Source organism: Aedes albopictus, chromosome 3, assembly GCF_035046485.1.
Source record: "Aedes albopictus strain Foshan chromosome 3, AalbF5, whole genome shotgun sequence".
Classification (NCBI taxonomy): Eukaryota; Metazoa; Arthropoda; class Insecta; order Diptera; family Culicidae; genus Aedes; species Aedes albopictus.
This window is the reverse complement of record NC_085138.1, coordinates 321,993,089-322,019,881: the sequence shown is the minus strand read 5'-3', so window position 1 is coordinate 322,019,881 and position 26,793 is coordinate 321,993,089. Positions and strand designations below refer to the sequence as shown.

General features: G+C 38.7%; 2 protein-coding genes across 6 annotated transcripts in view; one reads left to right on the top strand and one right to left on the bottom strand.

Moving 5' to 3' along the window:
- The window catches only part of LOC109401184 (uncharacterized), a 405,345-nt gene that overhangs the window by 102,766 nt on the left and 275,786 nt on the right, over positions 1–26,793 (top strand). The gene's annotated exons all lie outside the window — the stretch shown is intronic.
- LOC134284193 (uncharacterized) lies at positions 18,289–26,058 on the bottom strand. The gene is made up of 2 exons (XM_062842780.1): positions 24,194–26,058; positions 18,289–24,136 (listed from the first exon to the last, which is right to left on the bottom strand). The coding sequence occupies exon 1, from the start codon at positions 25,661–25,663 to the stop codon at positions 24,521–24,523; it is 1,143 nt and encodes a 380-aa protein (XP_062698764.1). The 5' UTR covers positions 25,664–26,058; the 3' UTR covers positions 18,289–24,136; positions 24,194–24,520.

The following is a 26,793-nucleotide window of genomic DNA, read 5'->3' as shown; positions in this document are numbered from 1 at the left end:
TAGGGTTCTACTAGGATGGTCTAGCTTTCATTTGGTTGCCGGTTGACAGACGGTTGAGATATTTATTATGATACATTTGGTCAAAAATCTCAAAAAGTTTAGTTGAATAAATCCTAAGTACTCTTTGAAAGATATCTCTGTAACCAAATGTCCAATCCTAATAAAATTTCTGAGCAATCTACTAGGATGTTGTAGCTTTCATTTGGTGACAAGAGAACCCAAATCGATTGGCATACGACTGAGATATTTAGTATGATATACTTTGTTAAAAATCTCAAAAAGATTAGTTGTATAACTCCTAAGTACTCTTCAAAAATATCTCAGTAATCAAATGTCCAATCGACATAAAATTTCGGAGCGTTCTTCTAGGATGTTGTAGCTTTCATTTGCTGCCAAGAGAACTCAAATCGGTTGACTCAAAAAGCTAACCTATATTACTTCAAAGTACTCTTCGAAAGATATCTCGATAACCAAATGTCCGATCGTAATAAAATTCAATAGGGTTCTACTAGGATGTTGTAGCTTTGATTTGCAACTAAGAGAATCCAAATCGGCTATCAGACGGCTGAGAAACGTGTGTGGCTTTTTTTGTAACATACGCACACACACATACACACACGCACAGATATTTGCTCAGTTGGTCGAGCTGAGTTGATCGGTATAGGAGACTCGGCCCTGCGGGCCTCGGATCGAATGTTGGTTTTTCGAGCGGTATTTATACCCTTCTTATGGGTGTAAGAAGGGTAAAAAATGTGAGAAATCACTGGAGGAATTTTTGAAGAACTCCTGGAAGAATCCCGACAGGAACTTTTGAGCCAATCCTAGGTGGAAATTAATCGCATAAACTTCAGCTTAACCTTCCGTAACTCGCGCGGTTGACTACCTGCGTCAGCACCACGCTAATGCTGAGTACAAAAAGCGAGATTTTTTCAACGTGTTGTACAAAATACAACAGCGCGATCGTTCGAGGGTTAAATTCCTGTAATAATCCCAGCAAGGGCCGCATTTCAGAAGCCCGCACAGATGTTGCTTAGAATAGCTTCAAATACTCAAAATGCATCCGCAGTGTTACCAAGAATTTCCCCTATCATTGTTCAACAACGCCTTCCGAAATCAGGTTGGCATTGTTAACCCAAAAATGCCAACATGCAACGGAGGGCAACCCATTGGCTGCCAATCAGTGGACGAGAAACATAAATCCAACCACCCGTATAAAACTATATTTATTTTGATATCTACACAGTACACACACACATGGTTTCACGCACAGCCATAATCACACGGTGATGGCGGCGCCAAGCGTTGATAATGGGGTCCAATTTTCTCACCTGCCCGTGTCGACGACACGACACCGTTTTACAACGTATTTACCAACGCAAACAGCACAAACGTACCGCGAAGGGTTCCTTTCGTAGAATAATCACCGGACACCCGAGTCATCCCATCTTTCCTTTTATCGTAGGTAGGGGGCGCTGCGTATAAGGCTTTCAATCAGGAAAAGGAGGAAAAAAAAAGAAATTGGCTGGCAGCGGTCATAAACGTTACATAATCACGCGAACTAAACAGCGGGAAAGTCAAGTCCGAAAGTCTACTAGATATGCGAAGTAAGGCGTATCAGTTGGAAGTAGTTTAACCGAAAAATGTGAATGATCTGTAATTTTAATTTGAACCGAAAAATTTAAACAACCTGTAATTTTAAGATTATCTGAAATTATCTGAAAAGTTGGGTATTTTGCACATTTTGTAAACTCCCAAGGAGTTTTCGTATGAGTAAATTCCCATCAAAAGTATAAGCTGCATTTACCCTCGAGGAAGGCTAGTACAAAATACTGAAACATCGGGTTTCTAGATACAAATTTTGAAAACTACACTTGACGTAAATATTAGAACATTAACCGTCCATTTCATTCCATTCGATGTTACATAAAAGAATTTCTTGCACGATAAGTTGTAAGCAAGCTCCATACTGCAGACAAGCTGTGATTTTACAGTCCGACGGAGAATTGTGTTGAAAGCGATGGGGGTCATTTTGTTACAGTGATTTCGATGTAACATTTTTGAACTGTTTAGAGATTATAATCTCTACTAATAGCATTCAAAGTTCACATTATATGTTTAATATTAATTGTACACATTTAATCGTATGTAAAGGTACTGATAGAACCAAACTACGATCTCACTGATTTAGGGCTTGCAAAAAGCTATAAAAAATAAAATTGAATTTCATTATAATCATTATTTATTAGTCATCAGATTTATATTGCACATCAAGATATCTGCGTTTCTCAGATAGGCCCTTCTCAAATGTTGGCATGCAGTGCAAAAACCAACACCGGTGTGGTCATTCGGTCGCCCGTCGGCCAGTTTCACGTCTTGTCCGGCTCCCGATGTCTAATTAAATCATAATTATATCAGAGGGTTTCTATCGGTTGTGGTCCTTGTTTGTCGGTGGCTGGTGATTGCAATTGGTGGTCGATCGCGGTCGTGCTGTTCGGTCCAGCCAGTCAGTAGTAGATACCTAATGCTAACGAAACACAGCACGGAAACCCGGCCGGCGCAACTCAATGGGGCTATTTATTGCTCAGCGAGGAAAAATAAACTCTCGGTTCGTTCGCGGGTTTTCTTCTAGGAGAGCCAGAGGTTTGCAAATTTCAAAGAATTTAGTGCGTGATGTCAGAACATGTGTGACATATTATAAATTCAGTGAGAGTTTTTGATTTCTTACTCGTTTAATTATTGAAAACAATGGTTAGTTCAACATTAGACGAAAATCATTGACATTATTATTATAATATTATTTGACTTTTACTTTCGAGGTCTCTCCTTGAGATGAGTTTGGACGGCATGTATGGGTTGAGTAGATGCTACAGTGATAGACATTCGTTTAGCCGAGATCGAAAATTTTTCCAAAAAAGAGTCAGGAAACTCATACAAAAGATTTTATGATAAAACTTTTTTATCGTAGTGATACTATATATAGTGCTGATTTATAAAAATGTTATACATCACACTTACATATACACTGAAACAAAAACGAGGGTAAAAACCCTTCAAATGTCATTTTTTGCCTAGACATTCGTTTAGCCGAGGTAAACGAAAAACTGGTTTTCAATAGATTTTTTGCAATTTCGTGAGTATATTCCGAGGATATACCCCAATGCATTTAGTTAATGACGTGTTAGTAAGATAATTGACCTTGAAAGTTTATTTATTTGTGAAATTCAGAGAAATATAATAAAAAAATGTCCCGATAAGGAGAAGCGATGATAAACAAATTTATTTAAGAAAAATGATTTCTGTAAACACTCAAACGTAAGCTAGACTAGCAGTATTGAAAATATGGCACAGAATTATTGTTGCAAATGTTCAAATTATTGCATAAAATGTAATGAAAAAATAAAGTATATTGGGTTTTGGTTGGCTAAATCTTAAAATGGGATTGATAAAAGCTAAAATAAGTAATTCTGCGTTGAAATAAAGACGTGCCCTAATGCCTGTGTAGTATACCTGTTCGATACTAGCATTACTAAATGAGTTAGAAGACTGTTAAGTGAAAGAACTGCAAGAAGTGTCAGAATTATGATGTTCATACAAAAATGCAAGATATGGTCAACTAATTGGCTTATTTCATTCAATCTGAAGAAATATATTATAAATGAGTCTTAGTATTGAACCACATTCATTTTTAACATAATTTATTTGAAAAAAAACGTCTAAATTATGAAACAAGTAGTTCATGCTAGAAATTTGAATACTTTCCGTGCCATTTCCCGAAATGTGAGCTGTCCAATGTATGTTATTTCAGCCAGAATACAGTCTAGAAGATATTGGTAGCTATAAGAAGACGTAATAGTAGTAAACTCTGTGATTTATGCAAGTGAAATCATCATATTTCATCAAAACAATATTAAAAAGCGTGATTTTTTGATGATTTGCGTTATTTGTTTCAGTTAAAAACATTGTTTTTCGTAAATTTTCAACCTACACTCGTCATGAAACTTTCATTAGATTCTTTTGAAATACTTCCGATAAAAATAACTACATCAAATCTCAATTTGGAAACATTTACAATATTATGACATATTTATATGAGATGCATGTAAAATTAATATGGCAACACTTCCAAAAACGATCTAATCCATGATTTACAAGTTGATCTATAATGCAGGTCACCATACAAAATGATTTTGTTGGATATATTTCGAAATTTGTTAGTTTTTTTGTTATGGAATCCCAAAAATTGTACAATTCGGCTAAACGAATGTCTAGGCAAAAAATGACATTTGAAGGGTTTTTACCCTCGTTTTCGTTTCAGTGTATATGTAAGTGTGATGTATCACATTTTTATAAAACAGTCCTAGATATGCCATCACTACGATAAAAAAAAATATCAGAAAATCTGAGTTTCCTTACACTTTTTTGAAAATGTTTTGGCCTCGGCTAAACGAATGTCTATCACTGTATAAGCGGACATCCTCCTCTCCTCCTCTTCTTGGCGTAACTTCCTCACTGGGACAAAGCCTGCTTCTCAGCTTAGTTTTCTATGAGCACTTCCACAGTCATTAACTGAGAGCTTCCTCTGCCAATGGCCATTTTGCATGTGTATATCGTGTGGCAGGCACGAAGATACTCTATGCCCAAGGAAGTCAAGGAAATTTCCTTTACGAAAAGATCCTGGACCGACCGGGAATCGAACCCGTCACCCTCAGCATGGTCATGCTGAATACCCGTGCGTTTACCGCCTCAGCTATATGGGCGGACATGTGTTTGTTCATTTCTTCTTGTTTTGTCAAAATCAGCGTCCAACATTCGCATTTCCAGATAAATTGGTGAGCTCTTTCCATTTTTTTTCATTCATGTAATACATCGATTCCCTTTTTTATATGTGCTAGTTATGCCCTTTCCCTCAAAGTTGATGAGCTCGTTTCATACTACTTTCATTCATACAATACCTCAATTTCGTATTTTACGAGTGTTAGCTATGCCCACAGTTAACCTAATTTACAGCTCTATTGTCCACTTGGGCACTGCGTGAGCCATTCCAATTGGAAGCTGTACATACACTTTGTAAAGCGCCTAAATGTATTCTATTGTACTGCATCGAACTGGTGGCCGTTGCGCTGCTTTCACTTTCTACCCTATCATGGTAGAATGATGAGCTCGAGGATGTTGATGTGTGGCTGTTGGTTGTTCCTGTTTCTAGTCCGATTGAGGGTCCATTATGGGGTGCCGTTTGCCGATGTCCAAGTATCCGGGTTCATTTGAGCCATGGGCTCAGAAGAGGGTCAGTGTCAGCTGCTCTCCGGGGGAAAGAGCAACTGTCGAAAGTGCCGGGGCTGGGATCGAACCCATGACCATCTGCTTATGAAGCAAACGTGTTGCCACTACGCCACGGGCCCCGGCATGAACAAAGTTGTGAACAAAAAAAAATGTTTTACGCTCTATATGTCGTGGAAAAAAATGTGGCAGAAGAGAAACGCAAAAAATGACACAAAAGCGCGATTACAATGTATTGTCTTTATTTGTACATAGTCGCAAATATGTTCGATATTCACAAAACATAAAATATAATTGTTGGGTACTTTTTGACTAGTGAATAATCAGTTACCGTATCAAAACTGTTCATTAGTTCTTCTTCAACAATATTAGCATTAATGACTGTACCGTTCGTAGTTGCTATTCCTTCACTGACAGGAGCAATCAAAATTGCACAAAGAGCCATGATCAATGTGCATCCGTGAGAGTCCCAAACTTTATTAAATCAATAGCGACGCCGGCCACGTCCATCGAGGAAGGAACAATATCAATGCGGCATCGGTTGCTATACGAGATCGAGTATACCTCTGCATCTCCACAGTTGTCGCGATTAGGAGTTTTTCGTTAGTGAGAAGGGATGGAGTGTTACATAACCTGTGTTCATCTTGATGGGCGATGCGAACGATTTCAAAGATTTTCATGTGATCTATCAACACTTTCACAGTTAATAACAGAACACTTTCTTTGCCAATCTCAACGCAAAGTCGTCCACAATGGAGAACCCCTGCGTCCGAATGCAACCGATGATGTTGGCACTCTCTCTCGGATCGAAGTCAATTTGCACCATTAGATCGTAAAACGTTTTCTTTTAATTAGGAATCGGAAAACACACCTCACTTGCTTTGCTTGTTTTACCACCTCTCTCTCTCGCTGCCTGCATGTGGCGGCGTGCCATGCTGTTCGATACGCTAGCTGGCTGGCTGGTCCATAGTAGTTGTTGGTTGGTTATCGACAATCATAATAATAGTGTAATAGTAAACGCCTGTTTACGCTCTCGAGTGTGTTATGTACACATAATTTGGCGCTCGGGTGCAAACAATCCGCTGACTGGGGGTACGAGGCATAAGCATCATTTCTCCATCAGTCTTGTGTGGTCGTGCTGAATATAGAGGAAGAGGAATAAAATGTAGCTCGCAATCAATATCGGCTCAGACATGAACGCATACGGCAACAAACCATAAAATTATTGGCTAACACTGCAAATTCCAAAGAATTTCTAAAAAAAAACACGAGGAAAATCACTATATAACTATCACTATAAGTATATGATCAGCAATGCTTCTAAAAACATAAACAGAAAGTTATTTTCAAAATTTCTTTAGCATTTTTTCAAAAGTAGTTCCAAAAAATCATAAAAAATCGACACTTATTTTAAGCAATCGAATGGCAAATCTTCAAGAAAATCTTCCGAAAGTTGCTCAGTAATACTTATGGTGTAAGTCGAGTCTCCTTTTAGACGCTGCCACCCACTTTACGCCCACCGCAATTGCTAAGCTGTCTTGCATCCAATCCAGCTGATTTTTTTTAAAGCAGTTAGTGCTCATCACATACAAAAAATGAACTATATTGGTTAGAAGACAACCTGAAAAACGCGGTGGGCATAAAGTGGGTGGCAGTGCTAGTAGGATATCCGACTGTACTTATTTGGAGCGTGAAGCTAAATAAAATAGCTTGTGCGTCATTCATTTTCACGACGCTAGTCAGTGCCAAAATACCGCTTTGTCCGTAACGATTGTGCTGTTTACTGGATACTTGGGTGTATTGGTGAGCCCGTTCCACCTGTTTTTCATTCCTTGAAGAAATCCAGGACGAATTCTGAGAAGAATCTCAACAACAGTCATCAAAGATTCTTCTCAGAATTCGTCCTCGATTTCTTCTAGAGATACCTGTTGGTGGAGTTCCCTTCAGGAACGGCACTACTCCACAGCGAAAGATGGTTAATCGCTAATCCCGAAACTAAGCGTGTGTCGCTATATCACATGAACAGCGCATCGCATCGCTACACTTGTCAAGCCGCCTTTCTATGTCATCGGCTTAATGAACAAAGCACACGCTTCGTTTTACGCTTTACTATGGCGACACCGTTTTTAGGAATTTCTCCGTGAGCTTATTAGATTTTGTTCGTGTGATATGTCTTACATTTCTGTTACGGTCGCCATGTAATAAGAACGTTTCGTCAACATGCGGGTTTGCGGAATCTTTCTTACACCGACACACGGGAATTTCCTTACGGTGGCATACGGCAGTACAAGCTCAAATTCCTGCTGCGATTGCTTCAAAAATTCCTCCAACATTTAAGGTAAATGTCATTGGCCACCTTCGAAAAATGTCAATTGATATTCATCATGAATATCAAGTGACATTTTTCGAAGATAATGGATGACATTGACCTTAAATATTAAAGTGAGAGCGGTTTTTTTGTGACTTTCCTGTAGAACTGGTCTAGCCGCACAAGTCTTTCATATACCATATTTTCAGGTTCAGTTTCCGAAATGAGCTGTAAGTGGTTGAATCTAAATCTGTCGAAATGACTTCTTCAGCACTGGGTGTAAGTGACAACACCCACTATCGAGTAAATAAGGTTTGTCACCAATTTTTAATCCCATACAAAATGTTAGGAGATTCAAAATCTACCCAATTTTCTCCGGTTTATTGTAATTTTTCTAATCATCATAAAAATAATCTTAAAAGAGTTCATGAGAAATAGGAATCTTAAGAAATTTTTTACATGCTGAGCTCAAAATCGACAAAATGTTCTCTATACCCCTATACTTCTGGGCCCTTCAATTATATTAAGTGGAAGTTCCCGAGCAGAAGAAAATATCAACAGCATAACAAAATATGTTATTATGGCTTAATAACTGTATAATCTTCTTCTTCTTCTTCTTTATGGCTCGACGTCCCCACTGGGACTTGGCCTGCCTCGCTTCAGCTTAGTGTTCTTTAAGCACTTCCAAAGTTATTAATTGAAGGTGTTAGAAGCAGCAACGAAGTAGGTACACCGAATCTTTCAGCAGGGCAGTAATAATCATATTGGATTGCAGAGCCGCATGCTATAAAGCTAATTTTATTATCAATTAGTCATTTCTTAAACATTAACGTACACAGCACTTACAGCTTCGGTGGTTTTCGCGGCGGAACAATGATTGTAGATCCATTGCATCCGTACTGCTGCTAGCTTCTACCTAGTCCTATTGAATACTAGAATCAGCAAGCACCGCTTACAAAGCAGAAAACGAGAAAACTATCGAAGACTGACATAAACACACAGAGTAAAGGAACAGACGTTCAGGGGTTTGTATAACCATTCGTACGTAACACTCCCCCCCGTAACACTTCGAACCAAACGTACACCGAAGTTTTACTCCTTTTCATCTTCAGAGCTAGATGAACTCACGGAAGAATGTTGGTATTTTTGCACTGAACGAACAATCACAAAAAACACTAGATTTTGCCTTTGCCACTTTAAACCTGTGGGACGTGCTTTGGCGCTAATTCGATGGCCTTACGGAGCAAATAACTTGGCTTGTAGAACGGCCTGTTGAAATCAGCTTCGCGTTGTCCAGTTTAGCATGGAAGCATCTGTCCGGTGTCTACGTATGATGTCCTGTGGTTCTGCAACAACCGTTCCCATATCTCCGTTCAATCTAGGCTGCTGAATGAGGTTACCTCCGGCTACATCACAATGGTGAACAGTCGAAGCTCTTTATAGTGTTAGAAGCAGCAACGAAGTAGGTACACCGAATCTTTCAGCAGGGCAGTAATAATCATATTGGATTGCAGAGCCGCATGCTATAAAGCTAATTTTATTATCAATTAGTCATTTCTTAAACATTAACGTACACAGCACTTACAGCTTCGGTGGTTTTCGCGGCGGAACAATGATTGTAGATCCATTGCATCCGTACTGCTGCTAGCTTCTACCTAGTCCTATTGAATACTAGAATCAGCAAGCACCGCTTACAAAGCAGAAAACGAGAAAACTATCGAAGACTGACATAAACACACAGAGTAAAGGAACAGACGTTCAGGGGTTCGTATAACCATTCGTACGTAACAGAAGGGCTTTCTTTGCCTGCCATTGCATGAATTTGTATATTGTGAGGCAAGTACAATGATACACTATGCTCAGGGAGTCGAGAAAATTTCCCCGACCGGAACGGGAATCGAACCCGCCGTCTCCGAATTGGCGATCCATAAAGACCGCCCCAGAAAGTATGGACGCACTAAGAAAATACTGGCATTTAAAAATTATTGATGAATAGTTCTTTTTGAAGGCTACATCCTGTTGATTAACCTGTTCTCTCAGAGTTTGTGAAGCGGTTTATTCGATCCCAACAATCTATATCTATAAAAATGCAGTGGCATACGTGGGACCGCGCATAACTTGCGAACGGAAGGTCCGATTTTGGTCGTCTTAGTTTTGTTCTGTTAGTTTTCACCCAAGCAAGGTTTATGAGGCATAAAACATGGAAAAATGGATAGTTTTTGGAAAATCGATCTTCCATACCGGGGACCGGGGATTTGGTCTTGGCTAGAAACCTAAAACGTCAAAAAACGCAGTAGGCAAGACAAAGTTTGCCGGGTACAGCTAGTTTGTTTCTAAATACATGAACTTTTAGCGGAACATCGTCTAAAAAATGTGCACAAACGATGTACAGAGCTTGAAATGTCACTTAGGAAATAAGCATAATATGCAAGGAGTAAGTGAGAAATCCGCGCAAGTAGCAATAAGGAAGCACGGTGAGGATAATAAGCTTGAACATAAGCAAAATTTCAGGTTAAAAATAAAGTTCCTGGATAATCCTCGTTTGTATAAACATATAATGAAGGCATTTGAGGAGAAGAGAAATCCTTTAAATAACACACAGCGGGATATGACCAAAAAAGGTACAATTTTGAAATCCAATGTTCATCGTGGCAAAGGACGTTTGAATTGTCGATCCTATAGTAAGCAGAAACAATCAAAAGGAAGCCAGAAACAAGAACCATCTTACTTCTCGTGAGTCGTGACGGTTATGGAAATGCAGAGATGATCTTGGGCTCTTGTAGCAATGCATGTGATTCTAATATTTCTGCGTTTTTTCATGACCGTTGTTGAGATACACCCAGGGTTGATTCTCAATTTCCTCAAGAGAAACCTACCATCTGATTGAATTCTCTTCAGGCTTGGTGCTACCCCAAAGTGAAGGATGGTCGGTAATGCCGAATGCCGGTAATGAAAACCTACTAACAAGCGTGTTGTGTAAAACTCCACTTATCCCGCCGCTTTACTATGTAATTGGCCTTACGAATATCACACACGCATCGCTTAACGCTTTACCATGACGGCACCGTTTCGGAAAATTTTACTGCGAGTTTATGAGAATTTTGTTCGTTTGATATCTATTACATGCCTATAACATGTGAAAAATAGCAATAAGTTAAAATTCACAAATAGTCACGGTCGCCATGTAATAAGAACGTTTCGTCAACGGTTTCTGGTTTGCGGGAACTTCCTTAAGACGACATATCTACGACTGTCCTACGTGGCTATAGAAAGTCATGACTGAGAACCTGGGAAGCATCGAAAATCAGGGTTACTGATTTTGACTTTGGATCTCCCATATTGGTAACAGTAACTCGAGCTGATCGGCAGCGAATAGTTGTCGCTTTCATTTGTGTTTCTCGACAGCGAAGGATGCGGGTTTATTAGGAATGAATTATTTAAAGTCTTTTGAAAATTTCTCAAAACTATTTCAGAATGTTCTCCAGGGGAAAAAAACCTTTTATGTCGACTTTGAAACATTCGCTCGAACGACAAATAACCGTGTTTTATCCGCCCAAATAAACCATATGCCGAAAAAGTTCTCTATTGAAATGAATCTATGCAATATGCATGCTTCCCGATTGCCCTAGGATTGCTGCTGGAATTTCTTCTGGAATTTATAGTGGAATCCATTAGGAAGTCGTGCCGGGATTCCTCAGAATATTGTTACGGGAAATCTTCCAGGAATGCTTGGAGCACTCCCAAGACCAACTACTTAAGATATTCAAGCAAGGTTTCCAGGAGACATCCTGGAAGGTATCCTGCTAGCAGAAATTGTTGTTGGTATTCTGAGCGTAATTCCTAAATAAAAACTTGAAAAAATCCATGAAAGAAAATTACACAGCGGGAAAGATTTAGGTATATAGGAATCCTTGGAGCAATCCCAGCAGAAGTTTTCTTGATGAATCCTATCCGACATTTCTGAAGGAATTCCACAAAATTTTTTTTCAAATATTTGTCCAGGAATCCCACTTGGAATTCCTGTGGTTATGCTTGAGGTTATTTCAGTAAAAAAATGTTATTTTTAGAATAGCCTTGATCTGTTTTTCTATCTGTCTGTCTGTCTATCTGTAACGCTTGTATGGAAATTGGTAAAATATGCATTATGCATGCAAGTGCTTACAGATCAAGTAGGGTCATGTTCATCACGGGTAGAGTAGTGTAGTGGGTTAAAAGATAAAGGGGGGGGGGGGGGGGGTAGAAGGTTGAGGTAGACGACGATAGGCCAGAAGGTAGGGTAAAGAGTCAGGATGTAGGGTATGGTAGAGAGTAGGGAAAAGGGTGAGGCTAGACGGTACCCAAGTAACAATTAGCATGCCTTGAAGGTTTATTCATGTTTTATACTAGTTTTATACGAGCATGTGAAAAAGCTATTTGATTTAAATTAGTTTTATGTGGTAGTTTTTTACTTTGCACCTTTGGCGTTCCATAAAACTATTTTATAACTTCTGCTATAAACATCTTCAGTTAAGGACTTGCAAGTAGTCATGAATTGATTTTATCACTTATTATATACCATTTCAATAAAACTTGCATTTGCGGTTGTTGTCGGAGAGATTTTTTTGTAAACAAATACACAAAACTGTGAGGCAATGCATAAAACCAACAAAGGATTTCGTGGCCGTAAAATAGACGGAAAAAATGCTGTGACAAAACCGCTAGTTCTATCATAAGCTCAGTTATGATCACCTCAGGAGGGTTAGCCCTATTGGAGGAATCATCAGGAACACAGAGTTTTATCAGAAAAATATGTCGCCTAGCCGTCATTCATGTAAATACAGAAAAAAATCATTACTCAGTATTATGATTTCACGTACAGCTTGAGATCATACTTAACTATTCAACACGTTTCCGTCATATAATTTTCCGAAAAAATACATAATGTCTTTGAAACTCCGCTATGTTGAAAAATCCTTTTATGCACCAAATTCCACTGATTAAATTAAATGCATTTAACTTCCAATTAATGCACAGTTTGTGTGGCGCACTTATTTTTTGTCATTATCACAGTCACATTCACCACAAATTTCCCGTGGTCGACATCTTTACAATTGATAGCTATACAAAAAAACAACCATAATTTATTCTGACGATCGAACATGGTGAAGAATAAACAAAACAAATATTTGACAAGCCAGAAGATGGTTTTATTTAGAAGGTTGTATCGGGGATACGATAAAACTATGATACAATCCGAAATCCTAAGACGGTTTGCATACGAAGTCCTGTAGATCGTAATAAGGCTGGGCCAACTAGCCAGAACGTGGGCTTATGGAGGTATATTAGAACTCGAGAGCACTTCCAAGTCGGCATCAATGGTTTTATGTTTAGGGTTTTTGAATCGCTAAAAAACTTCGATAAAATTAAAATTGCTACTTGGGTAGGGTAGTGGGTAGGATGGAAAGTAGATAAGATAGTAGGGTAGGGTGAAAGGTTAGGATAGAGTATTAGGATAAAGGGTAGAGCAGAGGGTAGGGTAGAGGGTGTGGTAGACGGTAGATTAGAGGGTTGAGTTGAAGAGTAGGGTAGATGGTTAGGGTGGATTTTAGGGTAGATAGTAGGGCAGACGGTAGGGTATAGAATGAAGTAGATGGTAGAGTAGAGGGTTAGGGTGAAGGGTAGTTTAGAGGATAGGGTAGAAAATTAAGTTAAAGGGCAGGGCAGAAGGTTAAGATAGAAAGTAGAGTGAAAGGTTAGGGTGGTAAAGAGTAGGGTAGATGGAAGGATAGGTGGTAAACGGTAGAGGGTAGGGTAGCCGGTAGGGTAGAGGGTTAGGATAAAGAGTAGGATGGAGGGTTAGGATAAAGGGTTGAATAGAGCGCTACGGTAGAAGCTGGGTAAATGGTAGTAGAGCACAGGATAGCGTAGAGGATTAGGGTAAAAAGTAGGGTGAAGAAATGAGATAAGATTTTCTCGATATATCTTCTTTCCGGGACTCTTCTAAGAAATCCGCCAGATGTTCCTTACGGAAATCCAATAGGGATTCCTTCTGGGATCCAGTGAGCGATATCTGCATGAATTGCTTTAGAAAATCCTGAAAGAATTCTTTTAGGAATTCTAGTCGACATTCCTTCAGGGATTCCTGCTATAATTCCTTCAAAGATTCCTTCCTTTGAGGATTCGATCCGTTAGAGAATATGAAATAAAATAGATTTCTGCCAAGATTTCTTCAGGCATTCCTGTAAGGATTCCTTTAGGTATTCGAACTGAAACTCCTGAATTCCATTTTCCTGAGTTTCATCAGGTTCTTCTTCTTTTTTTGTGGCTCTACGTCCCCACTGCCTCGCTTCAACTTAGTGTTCTTTGAGCACTTCCACAGTTATTAATTGAAGGGCTTTCTTTGCCTGCCATTGCATGAATGTGTATATTGTGAGGCAAGTACAATGATACACTATGCCCAGGGAATCGAGAAAATTTTCCCGACTGGAACGGGAATCGAACCCGTCGCCTCCAGATTGGCGATGCATAGCCTTAACCACTAGGTTAACTGGAGTTTCTTTAGGTATTTCTTCAATAATTTCTTCCGGGAATTCTTTTGTGATTCTTCCAGGGGATTCCTGCTCAGCTTCCAACCGGGATTCCTGTCGTGATTTGCCAAAGGTTGTTCTCTACGAGATTCCTTCAAGTATTCTAGCCAGCATTCCTTCAGGGTTTCCTGCTAGGATTACTTCACGGAATCTACCCTCTGGTATTCTTTCAAAGATTTCTGTCGAAATAGGTTATATTTTCTGGAACTCCATTTATGTCAGGGATTCCACTCGGGATTTTTTTCGGTAATTCCTCCCGGCGTTACCTCTGTCATTTCCTTCAGGTATTCCTGCTGAGCTCCAGGATCCCATCAAGGATTCTGTACGGAATTTCTCCCGGGACTAGTTCAGATATTTTTACCTCCAGCGAGAGCAGTGATCCAAAATGTACTATCAAAAACTGTCGTTTGCATGATAATCGTGGATGTATGGTCTTGACTATCATGCAACAAAAACATTCACGTATGACCAGATGAAATATTCATGGGTGACTGTGACATTTTTTTAATCACGGCAAAAAATGTAGTGGATTTTCAAATTGAGTGAACTAATGAAATACCAGTGGTTCCGAAAACTGCGAACGGGACATGCGTATAATTTAGAAACCGGAAGTGTGAAGAAGTGGAGACAAAGATTTTCGGATTGTGCGTTCCGAGGGTCATAACCACCAATGGAGCAGGGGAACAAAAGTCAGTGGCTCCCAACTGAATAGTTACGGCCCACGTCTAACAAATCAAAAAGTCTCATGCCATACGGATATTTTCAGACCTGGCTAATTGAGCTGATGTTGAAACCCGATATCCTAGGCCATTTTGGAATTAAATATGGCGCTTGGGGTTTCTGGGACAATACAGGGACACTGCTGAGGGTTTCCGCCATCGTCAAAAACGCCTTTGTAACGACTTTGAAATCAAATCCGCTGAAAATGCTCTGAAGCTTCTTGGAATGTCTCCAAAATCCCCCTAAAATCCCCAGAAACCCCATGTAACGCACCTCAGACCCTCCGAAACCCCAGAAAACGCCATGTAACGCCTCCGTAACGTTTCTGAAATCTGCCGAAAATGCTCTGAAGCTTCTTGGAATGACTGCAAAATCCCCCTAAAACCCCCAGAAACCCCATGTAACGCACCTCAGACCCTCCGAAACCCCAGAAAACGCCATGTAACGCCTCCGTAACGTTTCTGAAATCCGCCGAAAATGCTCTGAAGCTCTTTGGAATGCCTCCAAAATCCCCCTAATACCCCCAGAAACCCCATGTAACGCACCTCAGACCCTCCAAAACCCCCGAAAACTCCATGTAACACCTCCGTAACGTTTCTGAAATCCGCCGAAAATGCTCGGAAGCTCTTTAGAATGCCTCCAAAATCCCCCTAAAACCCCCATAAACCCCATGTAACTTATCTCAGACCCTCCGAAACCCCAGAAAACGCCATGTAACGCCTCCGTAACGTTTCTGAAACCCGCTGAAAATGCTCTGAAGCTTCTTGGAATGCCTCAAAAATCCCCCTAAAACTCCCAGAAACCCCATGTAACGCACTTTATACCCTCCGAAACCCTCAAAAATGTTATGTAACGCCTTCGTAACGTTTCTGAATTCTGCCGAAAATCCTCTGAAACTTCCTAAACTACCCCCCTTTCCCCTCAAACCCCAAGTAACGCCCCTGACATCCTCTAGCACGAGTTATCCGCATTTTTCTTTCACAGTTTTTGGAACCACTGGAACTCCAGCTCTACATTTCAAAACTGTCATTTCGTACTCCCATCATCTTGATTTGTGTTACAATCATGGTGCCAAATGTTACATTCATGGTAGACGACATTCATGCATCGACGGCAGCATGAATGTAGTGTGTGACGGTAGTATGCAACATTATGAATGATGGTAAAGGCGTTGCGACGATAATGAAAGAAAAATGTACTATACGGTTCACTGCCCTCAGCATGGTTTTTGCTGAATGCCCACGCGTTTAACATTTTTGGCTATATGGGACTCATAATTAAAATATTAATATCTACATATGTGAAGCGGATCTGGTGTAATGATTAGAACACTTGACTATCACGCCGAGGACCTGGGATCGAATCCCACTCCCAACAAACTCGCAAAATGTGAGTTCTTCATTCGGAAGGGAAGTAAAGCGTGGGTCCCAAGATGAACTAGCCTAGGGCTAAAAATCTCGTTAGTACAGATAAAAAAATATCTACACATGTCAGAAAATTATGCCATCCATCGTGTGTCATTCTGGAAACTTCCATCTTAAAAATAATTTGTAGTGGCGAACCCCATCGCAGAATCGAAAAAAAGTTTACCAAGTGTTTAATTGAGCTACTTAAAGTCCACTCGATCGGTTTTTAAGTTCTGGCAATACCTGAGTTAAGCTCAAATTCTTCAACGTATGAGACAGTTCAGCACTGAGGTCACACATACTTGACTCAACCATCGCAGCAACTGCTGATGTCACCCGTTGACCCGTTCTCACTCTCGGCCACCACCGGTTTGTTGCGCGAAGACGATCACCTCATCATCGCAGTGTGTTATGTATCTATCGATGAGCAATCATCTCACCCGTATTACGGAAGAAGGGTTGTTTGCTAGGTTGTTTGTTTTTTACGAGCGGCACGGTCATATCTCCACTGCCAGAGTCGCCGTAGTCTTCTCATTATTAGCGAAGCACGGAAGGTGCAAACTGAAATGACCTAATCCGTGTGAGAAATCAGTTGCGCGAATATAAAAGTTGGGAACAATTTACCTTGTCGTGATACGGACTGTTTGATAGTCGACTCATTGAATTGCAACGGGTCAAAATTACTTTTAGAATGAAATTGCTTGACTCGGGTTGAAACCCTGCCTTCATTAGCTTGAATACGTGTATTCAGTTTAAAGAACGATTTTACCTAGATAACTGCTAAATGATGTTATGAAATGTAAAGTATTACTCAAGCCGTTTACCCCGAAGTAGGTATATAAGACTATATACTATACAGCGATAGACATTCGTTTAGCCGAGGCCCAAACATTTTCAAAAAAGTGTCAGGAAACTCATATAAAAGATTTTATGATAAAACTTTTTTATCGTAGTGATAGTATATCTAGTACTGTTTTATAAAAATGTGATACATCACACTTACATATACACTGAAACAAAAACGAGGGTTTTTACACTTCAAATGTAATTTTTTGCCTAGACATTCGTTTAGCCGAATTATATAATTTATAGCACTCCATAATAAAAAAAAACTAACAAATTTCGAAAAATATCCATCAAAATCATTTTGTATGGTCAGACCTGCATTATAGATTGGCTTGTAAATCATGAATTTGATCGTTTTCGGAAGTGTTGCCATATTAATTTTACATGCATCTCATAAAAATAAGTCATAATATGGTAAATGTTTCCAAATTGAGATTTGATGTAGTTATTTTTATCGGAAGTGTTTCTAAAGAATTTAATGTAAGTTTCATGACAATTGCAGGTTGAAAATTTACGAAAAACAATGTTTTTAACAGAAAAAAATACGCAAACCATCAAAAAATCACGTATTTAAGTATTGTTTTGATTAAATATAATGGTTTCACTTACATAAATCACAGCGTTTACTACTATTACATCTTCTAATAGCTCCCAATATCTTCTAGACTGTATTCTGGCTGAAATAACATACGTTCGAAGGCTCACATTTCGAGAAATAGCACCAAAAGTATTCAATTTTCTAGTATGAACTACATGTTTCATAATTTAGACGTTCTTTTTAAATAAGCCATGTTAAAAATGAATGTGGTTCAAAACTTGGACTCATTTATATCATATTACTTCTGATTGAATGAAATAAGCCAATTGTTTGACCATATCTTGCATTTTTGTATGAGCATCTGCTTTTAAATAAACAGGGTACAAAAATTCTGACACTCCTTGCAGTTCTTTCACTTAGCAGTCTTCTAACCCATTTGGTAATGCTAGTATCAAACAGGTATACTCCACAGGCATTAAAGCACGTCATTATTTCAACGCAGAACTATTTATTTTAGCTTTTATCAATCCCATGTTTAGGTTTGACCAACCTAAAACCAATATACTTATTTTTTTCATTATATTTTATGCAATAATTTGAACATTTCTAACAATAATTCTGTGTCATATTTTCAAAACTGATAATTTAGCTTACGTTTGAGTGTTTACAGAAATCGTTTTTCTTAAATAAATTTGTTATCATAGCTTCTCCTTATCGGGACATTTTTTTACAATATTTCCCTGAATTTCACAAATAAATAAACTTTTAAAGTCAACTATCTTGCCAACACGTCATAAACTAAATACCTTGGGGTATATCCTCGAAATATACTCATGAAATTGCAAAAGATCTATTGAAAACAAAATTTTCTATTACCTCGGCTAAACGAATGTCTAGGCAAAAAATTACATTTGAAGGGTTTTTACCCTCGTTTTTTGTTTCAGTGTATATGTAAGTGTGATGTATCACATTTGTATAAAACAGTACTAGATATACTATCACTACGATAAAAAAGTTTTATCATAAAATCTTTTGTATGAGTTTCCTGACACTTTTTTGAAAATTGTTTGGCCTCGGCTAAACGAATGTCTATCACTGTATACCGTATACAAGTATATAAGACTGAAGCAAACGCAAACGACGACTTTTGAGATATTCATTTGCATTATAGAACATCCTTGATCATCACTGAACAGTATCGATTAGCATTGCACACTGTTTCAACCCCGTGTACGAGCGAGTTAAGCGAGTCCGGTACGGGAAAAACATTTCGTGGAATAACAAACAATTGAGCTCGCGGTCGGAAAATGATTAGACGAGCAGCGGTAGTTCTACGCTACCTACAAAGCAAGGTGGCATGGGCAATAAAGTGCCATGTTGAAACGATGACAGAGGAGGTGCCGCTGGCTGCTGGTTTGTCAGGTTAACTGACTGGTTGCTGATTTAGTAGCTAGGGTTGCTAGTTAGCTAGGTAGCCGATATGGGCACGCGAAGAAAGCGGTTTCTTTTGATGGCGATTATCGCGTTATTGTTAATAGATTGAATAGCGTTGGCCTCGGTTGTAAAGTAAATAACTGTTGGCGATATGGATGGTGAAGGGCGAGGGGTGATATTTCTGCCGTAGTGGTTAAATAGAGAGCAGGTTTCTATTCTGGGTCATTATCGAGTTTCGTGATTGAATATCGTATAGAATTGAATTTAGAAGCAGTGACAATGACATCATTACATATTTATTTCGCGTTCAACAACAAGCGTAACCGAATTTAACCCTCTGATACCCAAATTTATGATTTTGATCCTAATATCATTTTTTGTCATCTAAAATCGATTTAAACATGTTTTGGAAGATGATTCTTTTCAATTCTCGATTTTGTGTATTTCAGTTTTTGATTTTTCTAATTTTTATTTTTGAACATCCCCACACTTTTATATTTTTCCTCGAAGCCAATTTGGGGAACGGATTTTTTGAGATGAAAACATTTTATGATTATTGTTGAAATATTATTATTTTAATTTTTTTCGCAGGTAATTTTATTTTCCGTGTAATTTCAAGGAAAATAATTTTAGAGTGTATTCGATTCCCTTAAACTATTAAACAATGATAGAATGATTTGGGAAAAATTTAAAATATGTTAATTGTAGCGATTCAATACAAAATAAACAATGACTTCTAAAAGGTGACTAAAACATCAATTTTTCAATGATTTTAAAAAAATGAAATACGCTTTAAAATACACCAAAAACTATTTTGAGATATACAGAACAGTCCTAAATATCAGCCAAAAATAAAAAAATTGATTTTCCACGAAACAAAAATTACAAAAATGCTCAAACTATACCCCGTCTAAAGGCGGGATTGGGTATAAGAGGGTTAATCGATCATCGCGAAGATCGTATTTTGTTTCATCGCGTTGGCGTTTCGCGTATTACTGGGACGTTTTTGTTTGTATTGGATTTCAGAGGCCGGATCCAAATATATTTCTCTTTGCATCGCATTGTCAGTTCATACAGGGTTTCGTTTACCGATGTATTCAAATTGGTGAGCTCGTTCCATATTATTATCAGCTTAAGCTTGAGCTTGATTGACCGCCCGTGGATGCTAATCCAGTATCGCCAGACCAGTTACACTCACACGAGGAACCAATGAGATACAGGGGATAGACAAAATGATCGGGACAAGCAAAATTTTCACTTTTCAAAAAATATTCAACTGGCTGTAACTTTTTGAAAAGTTCATCAAATATTCTCAATTTTTTACTGTGAGTTCATCAACTAGTTGTGCATCAGTGACTCAAATTTGAAAAAAATCGGGCCATGCTCCACGAAGTTATAAAGATTCTTGAAAAAGGTAAAATTATCCGATAGCCAACTTTGAGCTGTTATATCTTCGGATTCAATGAACTAATCGAAATGAAATTTTGACCATTTATGACTTATATAATGAACTCTGGAAAACATTTGACTCAACTTGAAATTTTTAACAAGAGACAAAATTATAGCGATTTTAATTTTTTCACGAATTTTTAGTAAATTGGGCAATTTTTAATATGCATTCTATTATATTTTCAGTTTATTGGTGGCTATGTTGTTACTTTCCTTCAAAACACATTTATATATAAGTCAATTAGAGGGAAATTAAATGAACTTTTATTTGCATCTTGAATTTTGAAACGATGTTGGTGTTTTGGATAATTTGGTATTTTTTTAGAAAAATAATCTAATCGTTATAATTTTCTTCCGTGTTAAAAATATTAAGTTAAGTCAATGGTTTTTCATAGCTCATTATATAAGTCATAAATGGTCAAAATTTAATTGCATTCGGTTCATTGAATCCGGAGATATAACAGCTCAAAGTTGGCTATCGGATAATTTTACCTTTTTCAAGAATCTTTATAACTTCGTGGAGCATGGCCCGATCTTTTCTAATTTTGGACTACTGATACACATCTAGTTGATGAACTTACAGTATAAATTTGAGAAAATTTGATGCACTTTTCGAAAAGTTACACCTAGTTGAACACTTTTTGAAAAGTGAAAATTTTGCCTGTCCCGATCATTTTGTCTATCCCCTGTATCTGCCGGGGACTAAGCAGGCAACTTCAGTGTATGAGTGTTGGTGATCTTCTATTTTTAGGCGACAATGACGCCTGCCACGTCAGGTTGCAGGTCAATGTGGGAATTTAGAAGGAAGTGAAGATCCACAACAGATCGAATACACCTCTGCGTCTACACAAGTTCATGCGAATGTTGGAGTATTGGTGGGATATGGTTGGCAATGGGTTCACACATTCGTGCGTTGATGTCAGGCATAATATGATAAATTAGTGTATTTATTACTCTGAAGATAATGCGGCACAGTTTGCTTGATTGCATAACTCGTAGGCGTTATCTGATAGACTGACACTGTGCTGTAAAAGTTGGAAGGATGAGAACGGCTTTTTCAACCCGTTTGTGTTCGAGCGATGGCTATGAACATGTGAATATACTCTCTCTCTCTCTCTTCTTGGCGTAACGTCCTCGTTGGGACAAAGCCTGCTTCTCAGCTTAGTGTTCTATGAGCACTTCCACAGTTATTAACTGAGAGATTCCTCTGCCAATGACCATTTTGCATGCGTATATCGTGTGGCAGGCACGAAGATACTCTATGCCCAAGGAAGTCAAGGAAATTTCCTTTACGAAAAGATCCTGGACCGACCGGGAATCGAACCCGTCACCCTCAGCATGGTCATGCTGAATACCCGTGCGTTTACCGCCTCGGCTATATGGGCCCTTGAATATACATGAGTTGTATATTTAGAGAGGAGGGCAAAAGTTTATAGAAAGATACAAAATAGGAGAAAAGGGACGAGCCACGGATTGAACCCAGGTCCTTCTGCACACGAATCAGAAGCGGTAGCCAATAGACCACCAAGTCCGTCTGGTGAGCTCGTTCTATATTATAATCTATAAATAGTAAGCAGTTACTAATCAACTATTGCAAGGTTTATCACTATAAGTTTCGGTGCCAACATCGCTAGAGCCAGTGTTTTTTTTTATTTAAAAACAGAAAAGTTGAGAGTTTTTGAAAATTGATATTCCTGCATTTTAAACGAGGACTTGAACTTGGCTAGAGACTTGAAACCTCAAAAACACACTAGATTAGACAAAGTTTGTCGAGGACAGCTAGTATTTATCAAAATCTTCGAACGGTTCGAAGGTTGAGCTGTACAAATAAAGTATACAAATAATCGAGGTTATATGAATTGTATCACTTACCAAGATGAGCCTAGATCATGTTATTTTTGTTTTCTTCCTAACGCATACTCCTTCCTGTGACAACTGTGGTGGTGCAGAGGTTTACGGCATTTTAACCAATAGTAGACCCCTTAGTAGCTGAAATTTACTCTGATCATGAAAACAATATGATGGGTACACTATTGTTTTGTTGGGGTACCCTATTACTATGTTAAATCGATGACAATAGTGCCCCCCTTAGATTTGACCAATAGTGAGTGGTCCCTGGTCCTCCAGCCTTGCTCACATTTGCAAATTTGCTTAAATAATCGAATCATCGCTTTCTAGCTTAGTTTCACCGCATGGAACTGCTGTCTAGGCACATGAGTCATAGCCTCCCGGTAGAAGTAGATTTGAGCAGGGAGTTTGAGAATAATTGCATGGGGTCCACTATTGTTTAAGGGTCTACTATTGGCTAAACTATTTTACACGGTGGGTCTCCAGTTAACCTAGTGGTCAAGGCTATGGATCGCCAATCCGGAGATGGCGGGTTCGATTCCCGTTCCGGTCGAGAAAATTTTCTCGATTCCCTGGGCATTGTGTATCATTGTAGGTACTTGCCACACAATGTACAAATTCATGCAATGGCAGGCAAAGAAAGCCCTTCAATTAATAACAATAGAAGTGCTCAAAGAACATAAGTTGAAGAGAGGCCGGCCACGTTCCAGTGGGAACGTAGAGTCATAAAGAAGAAGAAGAATCCTACTCGGTAGCATTGGATGTCACACTAACATTCCTTCCATTATACGATTGACGGTAAAGACGTGTTCGGCGCGTTGTTATTGAATTTTTAAAGCTTGTACTTCCAAGCTCAAGTTACTCTACCCGAGCAGGAACGAATAACTGACACATAACTGGAGCATACCAAAGTCAGGTATCATACCAAAACCAGGTATTGGTCGGTTGTCCAGGTATTGAAAATAACTTATTTTGGTATTTTGTAGCTATTAATAGAATACCTCAACGAGTTATTATTTTGGTTTTGAGGACTGATTGAGGTATTATTCAGTTATGGAAAAATCACTATTTGTATGGAAAAATCACCGATTATTATTTAGGTATTACCATACCTGAAGTCATTATTCGCGTGTTATGCACAGAATACACATCAGTTATTATTTTAGGTATTTTACCTCTTATGCAGGGCTTCTTAATACCTCATTCAGGTTGTAGGTATTCGGTTCTCCATACCTGAGTTTGTTATTCTTCAGCTATTTTCTCCTGCTCGGGTAGCAGTTGAAAGACCATACAAATTTACCAAAAGGCGATACAGCTGAAATGTATCCGGGGATATCTCCAAAGAAGAGCTTTCTGGAAATCTGAAAATGATTTCTCCAGAAGTAGTTTAGTGACTTCTCAAGAAATACCAGCGATTTGTCCAAGCACTCATCTATGGAGCTCTAGTGCAGCTATTTATTTAGGAATTCGTCATATTTATTTCTTAAAATTGTCAACATTTATGGAAATTGCAAAGCTTTTTGAATTCCTCCATACATTCTCTATGAATTTTACTATATTATTCTGGTGATTTTTTTACTATTTTTTTATCTTTTTAATTATACGGAAGGATTGCTTAACGACTGGATATTGTAGCTAGAGAAACGTTATGTTTTCCGGCCTTGGCAGTCTTTCAGAGCAGCAAGAACAATATTGCTTCAATTTCCGACGGTTTCGGTAATGTATTTTACCATTTTCAAGGAATCTATAAGAATGATCGAATAATTTCTCATTACCTTTTTTGGCCCACCCTGTTACTTACAGAAGTTTTGTTCTCTTGTACGGAACGGTAGTGCTCTATATTTGATTGTCCATTCAATTTGAAATGGCGCTCGCTTCGGCTATGGATATAGTGTGATATTACTATCTTACATTTTAAGTTACATTTGTCTACTCACTGCATGTGTGGCGATATTTTTGCAAGACACTGTATCGCGGGTGGCTTTTGCTATAAAAAGCCTGTCGTTTGGAGCTTAACTATTTGTTATAATCGCACAGTTTTCGCCTACGCTTTTAGTCGTGACAGCTTCTTGGCTGTCCGTGCTTGCTACTAGTGTCTTGTAGTGTGTGTAGTACATCATCTAGAATGTTATTGTTGTGGTGTGAGTGTGTTCTGATTCATTCGTGTTTGTGTATCATTTCGTTTTCGTGTTTTGTTGACATTCCTTACTTCGTGTAATATCCCTGCGTAAATCGCATGTAGCCCTTCTGTGTCTGTCCTTCTATTTATACAATTCGTGTTGTTGACAATATGACACATCTCTAGAAATTGGAGTGTGTTTGTGTTTTCATTCTTGTCTAGTATTTTCGTTCTGTCTAGATCGAATCTATGTTGTTTTGTGATGCTGTGGTGCATCAGAGCCGTTTTTTCCCCGAGAGCAATCATTTCTTGGTCCTCTACGTCGATTCCTCGTTCCAGCAGTTTGTCCATCGTGTTGTAGTGTGTTTGATGACCATGTATTCTTGTTTTTAGGCGATTGGTTGTCATCCCAACGTACATAGCTTCGCAGTGGCAACAAGGAATGGCATAGATGACGTTTGTTTGCTGCTCAGGTGGGACTGGATCCTTTATCTTCGTGAAATAGTCCCTTGCTGATCGGACGTTGTACTTTGCGAGTCGTATGTTATTATAATCTCGCTGCAAGACCCTGTCAATCTTGTTTGACAGGTGAGGTATGAATGGAATGCGACGGTAGGTATATTCCAGGATTTCTTGCTGATTCTCGTCGTTGGAACGCTCATTCATCCTGTTGGCGATTCGGTGCCTTAGCGGTTTCGGGTAATCGTTTAGCTTGAGTTGTTCATCAACAATCTGCATTTTTGCTTGTTGATCCAGGTTCGTGGTTAGTTGGTTTACCCGTCTAGCGAAGTTTATTGCCATATTCAGCTTTTGACCGAGTGGGTGATATGAATGGAAGTTAAGAAAACGTCCACTAGCGATAGGTTTTTGGTACCATTGGGTGGCAATCTTCTGGTTGTCCTGTCTGATGAGGAGCATATCCAGGAATGGCAATTTGTTATCCACCTCCAGTTCGTACGTGAACTGGATGTGGACGTCATAGCTGTTGAATGTTTCCATGACATGGTCTAGTTGGTGGAGAGGGATTGCCGTTACTAGATCGTCTACGAATTTTCGTAGGAATGGTAGGGGGATTTTGAGCATTCGAACAACCGTGTCCAGCAATGTTTCCATTACCCAATCCGCGATTGCTGGAGATAGGGGATTGCCCATAGCCGTACCGAATATTTGTTGGTAATGTTGGCCATCGAAGCGGAATTATATTTGGTAATGAGGGACATTTCTGCGATTTCAAACCAGATATTACTAGGGTAAAACACTAGGCTTTGTCCCCCTGAAATTCTTCGCCGCTTCATACATAAAAAATGGCATTTAGGGGGCCAAGACTAGAGCAGTGGCGAGGTCTAGTGCTTTAACCTTACTTGTCTTATACAGTGCGAGACATAAGTATAAAGACAGAGCCGATTTCCATACAAAATAATCATGTTTGAGGATCACAATCTCTGTTTCTAGCGATTCGAATGTAATGGAAATGGAATGTTTGTCTGCAACCTTAAAAGCTAGTATTATAAATCATCATCCATGAAAATATTTACATTGATTTTTCAGATTCAAATAAATATAAAGACACTTTTTGTATGGATATAGAGTCTTTATATTTATTTGAATCTTAAAAGTCAATGTAAACATTTGCATGGATGATGATTTATGATTGTTACGGCAATAAATGGGGTTTTCGTGAGGGCGTTAGCCGAATTCCGTTCAGCAGATCGCAAACACCGTGGTTTGGGTGCGAGAACAGCTATAAGCTGGAATTTTATTAATTCATAAGTATAATAATTGAAATAGCAAATAATTTAGTAAGAGGATTTACATTATTCGGTTTTGGCTCATATACGAGATAGTTGATAGTTCATCCGTAACATTTTGGTGCATATCTGTGATTTACATTTAAGGTTAGAATAACAAATTTGTAGATAATAAGCTGACTTACTGTGATAAATTCTGTGATAACTCGCGTAGTTCATTAAGTTATCATTATGCTAGTTCTCATTTTAAGTAATAGCTATAAGTAGAATACGATTCTTAGCACTATTTCAACAGTTTTGTAAAATATTCGAAAAAGTACATTAGCATGACTTTACACTTCACTTTTCTGCCTTCTACTTGATGTTTATGCATTTACAGGCGTTTGCCTGACATTTCGCTCTGTCTTATACTAGTAATTTGGTTACAGACCAGTGCTGCCATCAACAATGATACTAGCTGAAATTCTTGCTTTTTTAGATGGCAGCCAGTATTTCATTACAATCGAATCGCTAGAAACAGAGATTTTGATCCTC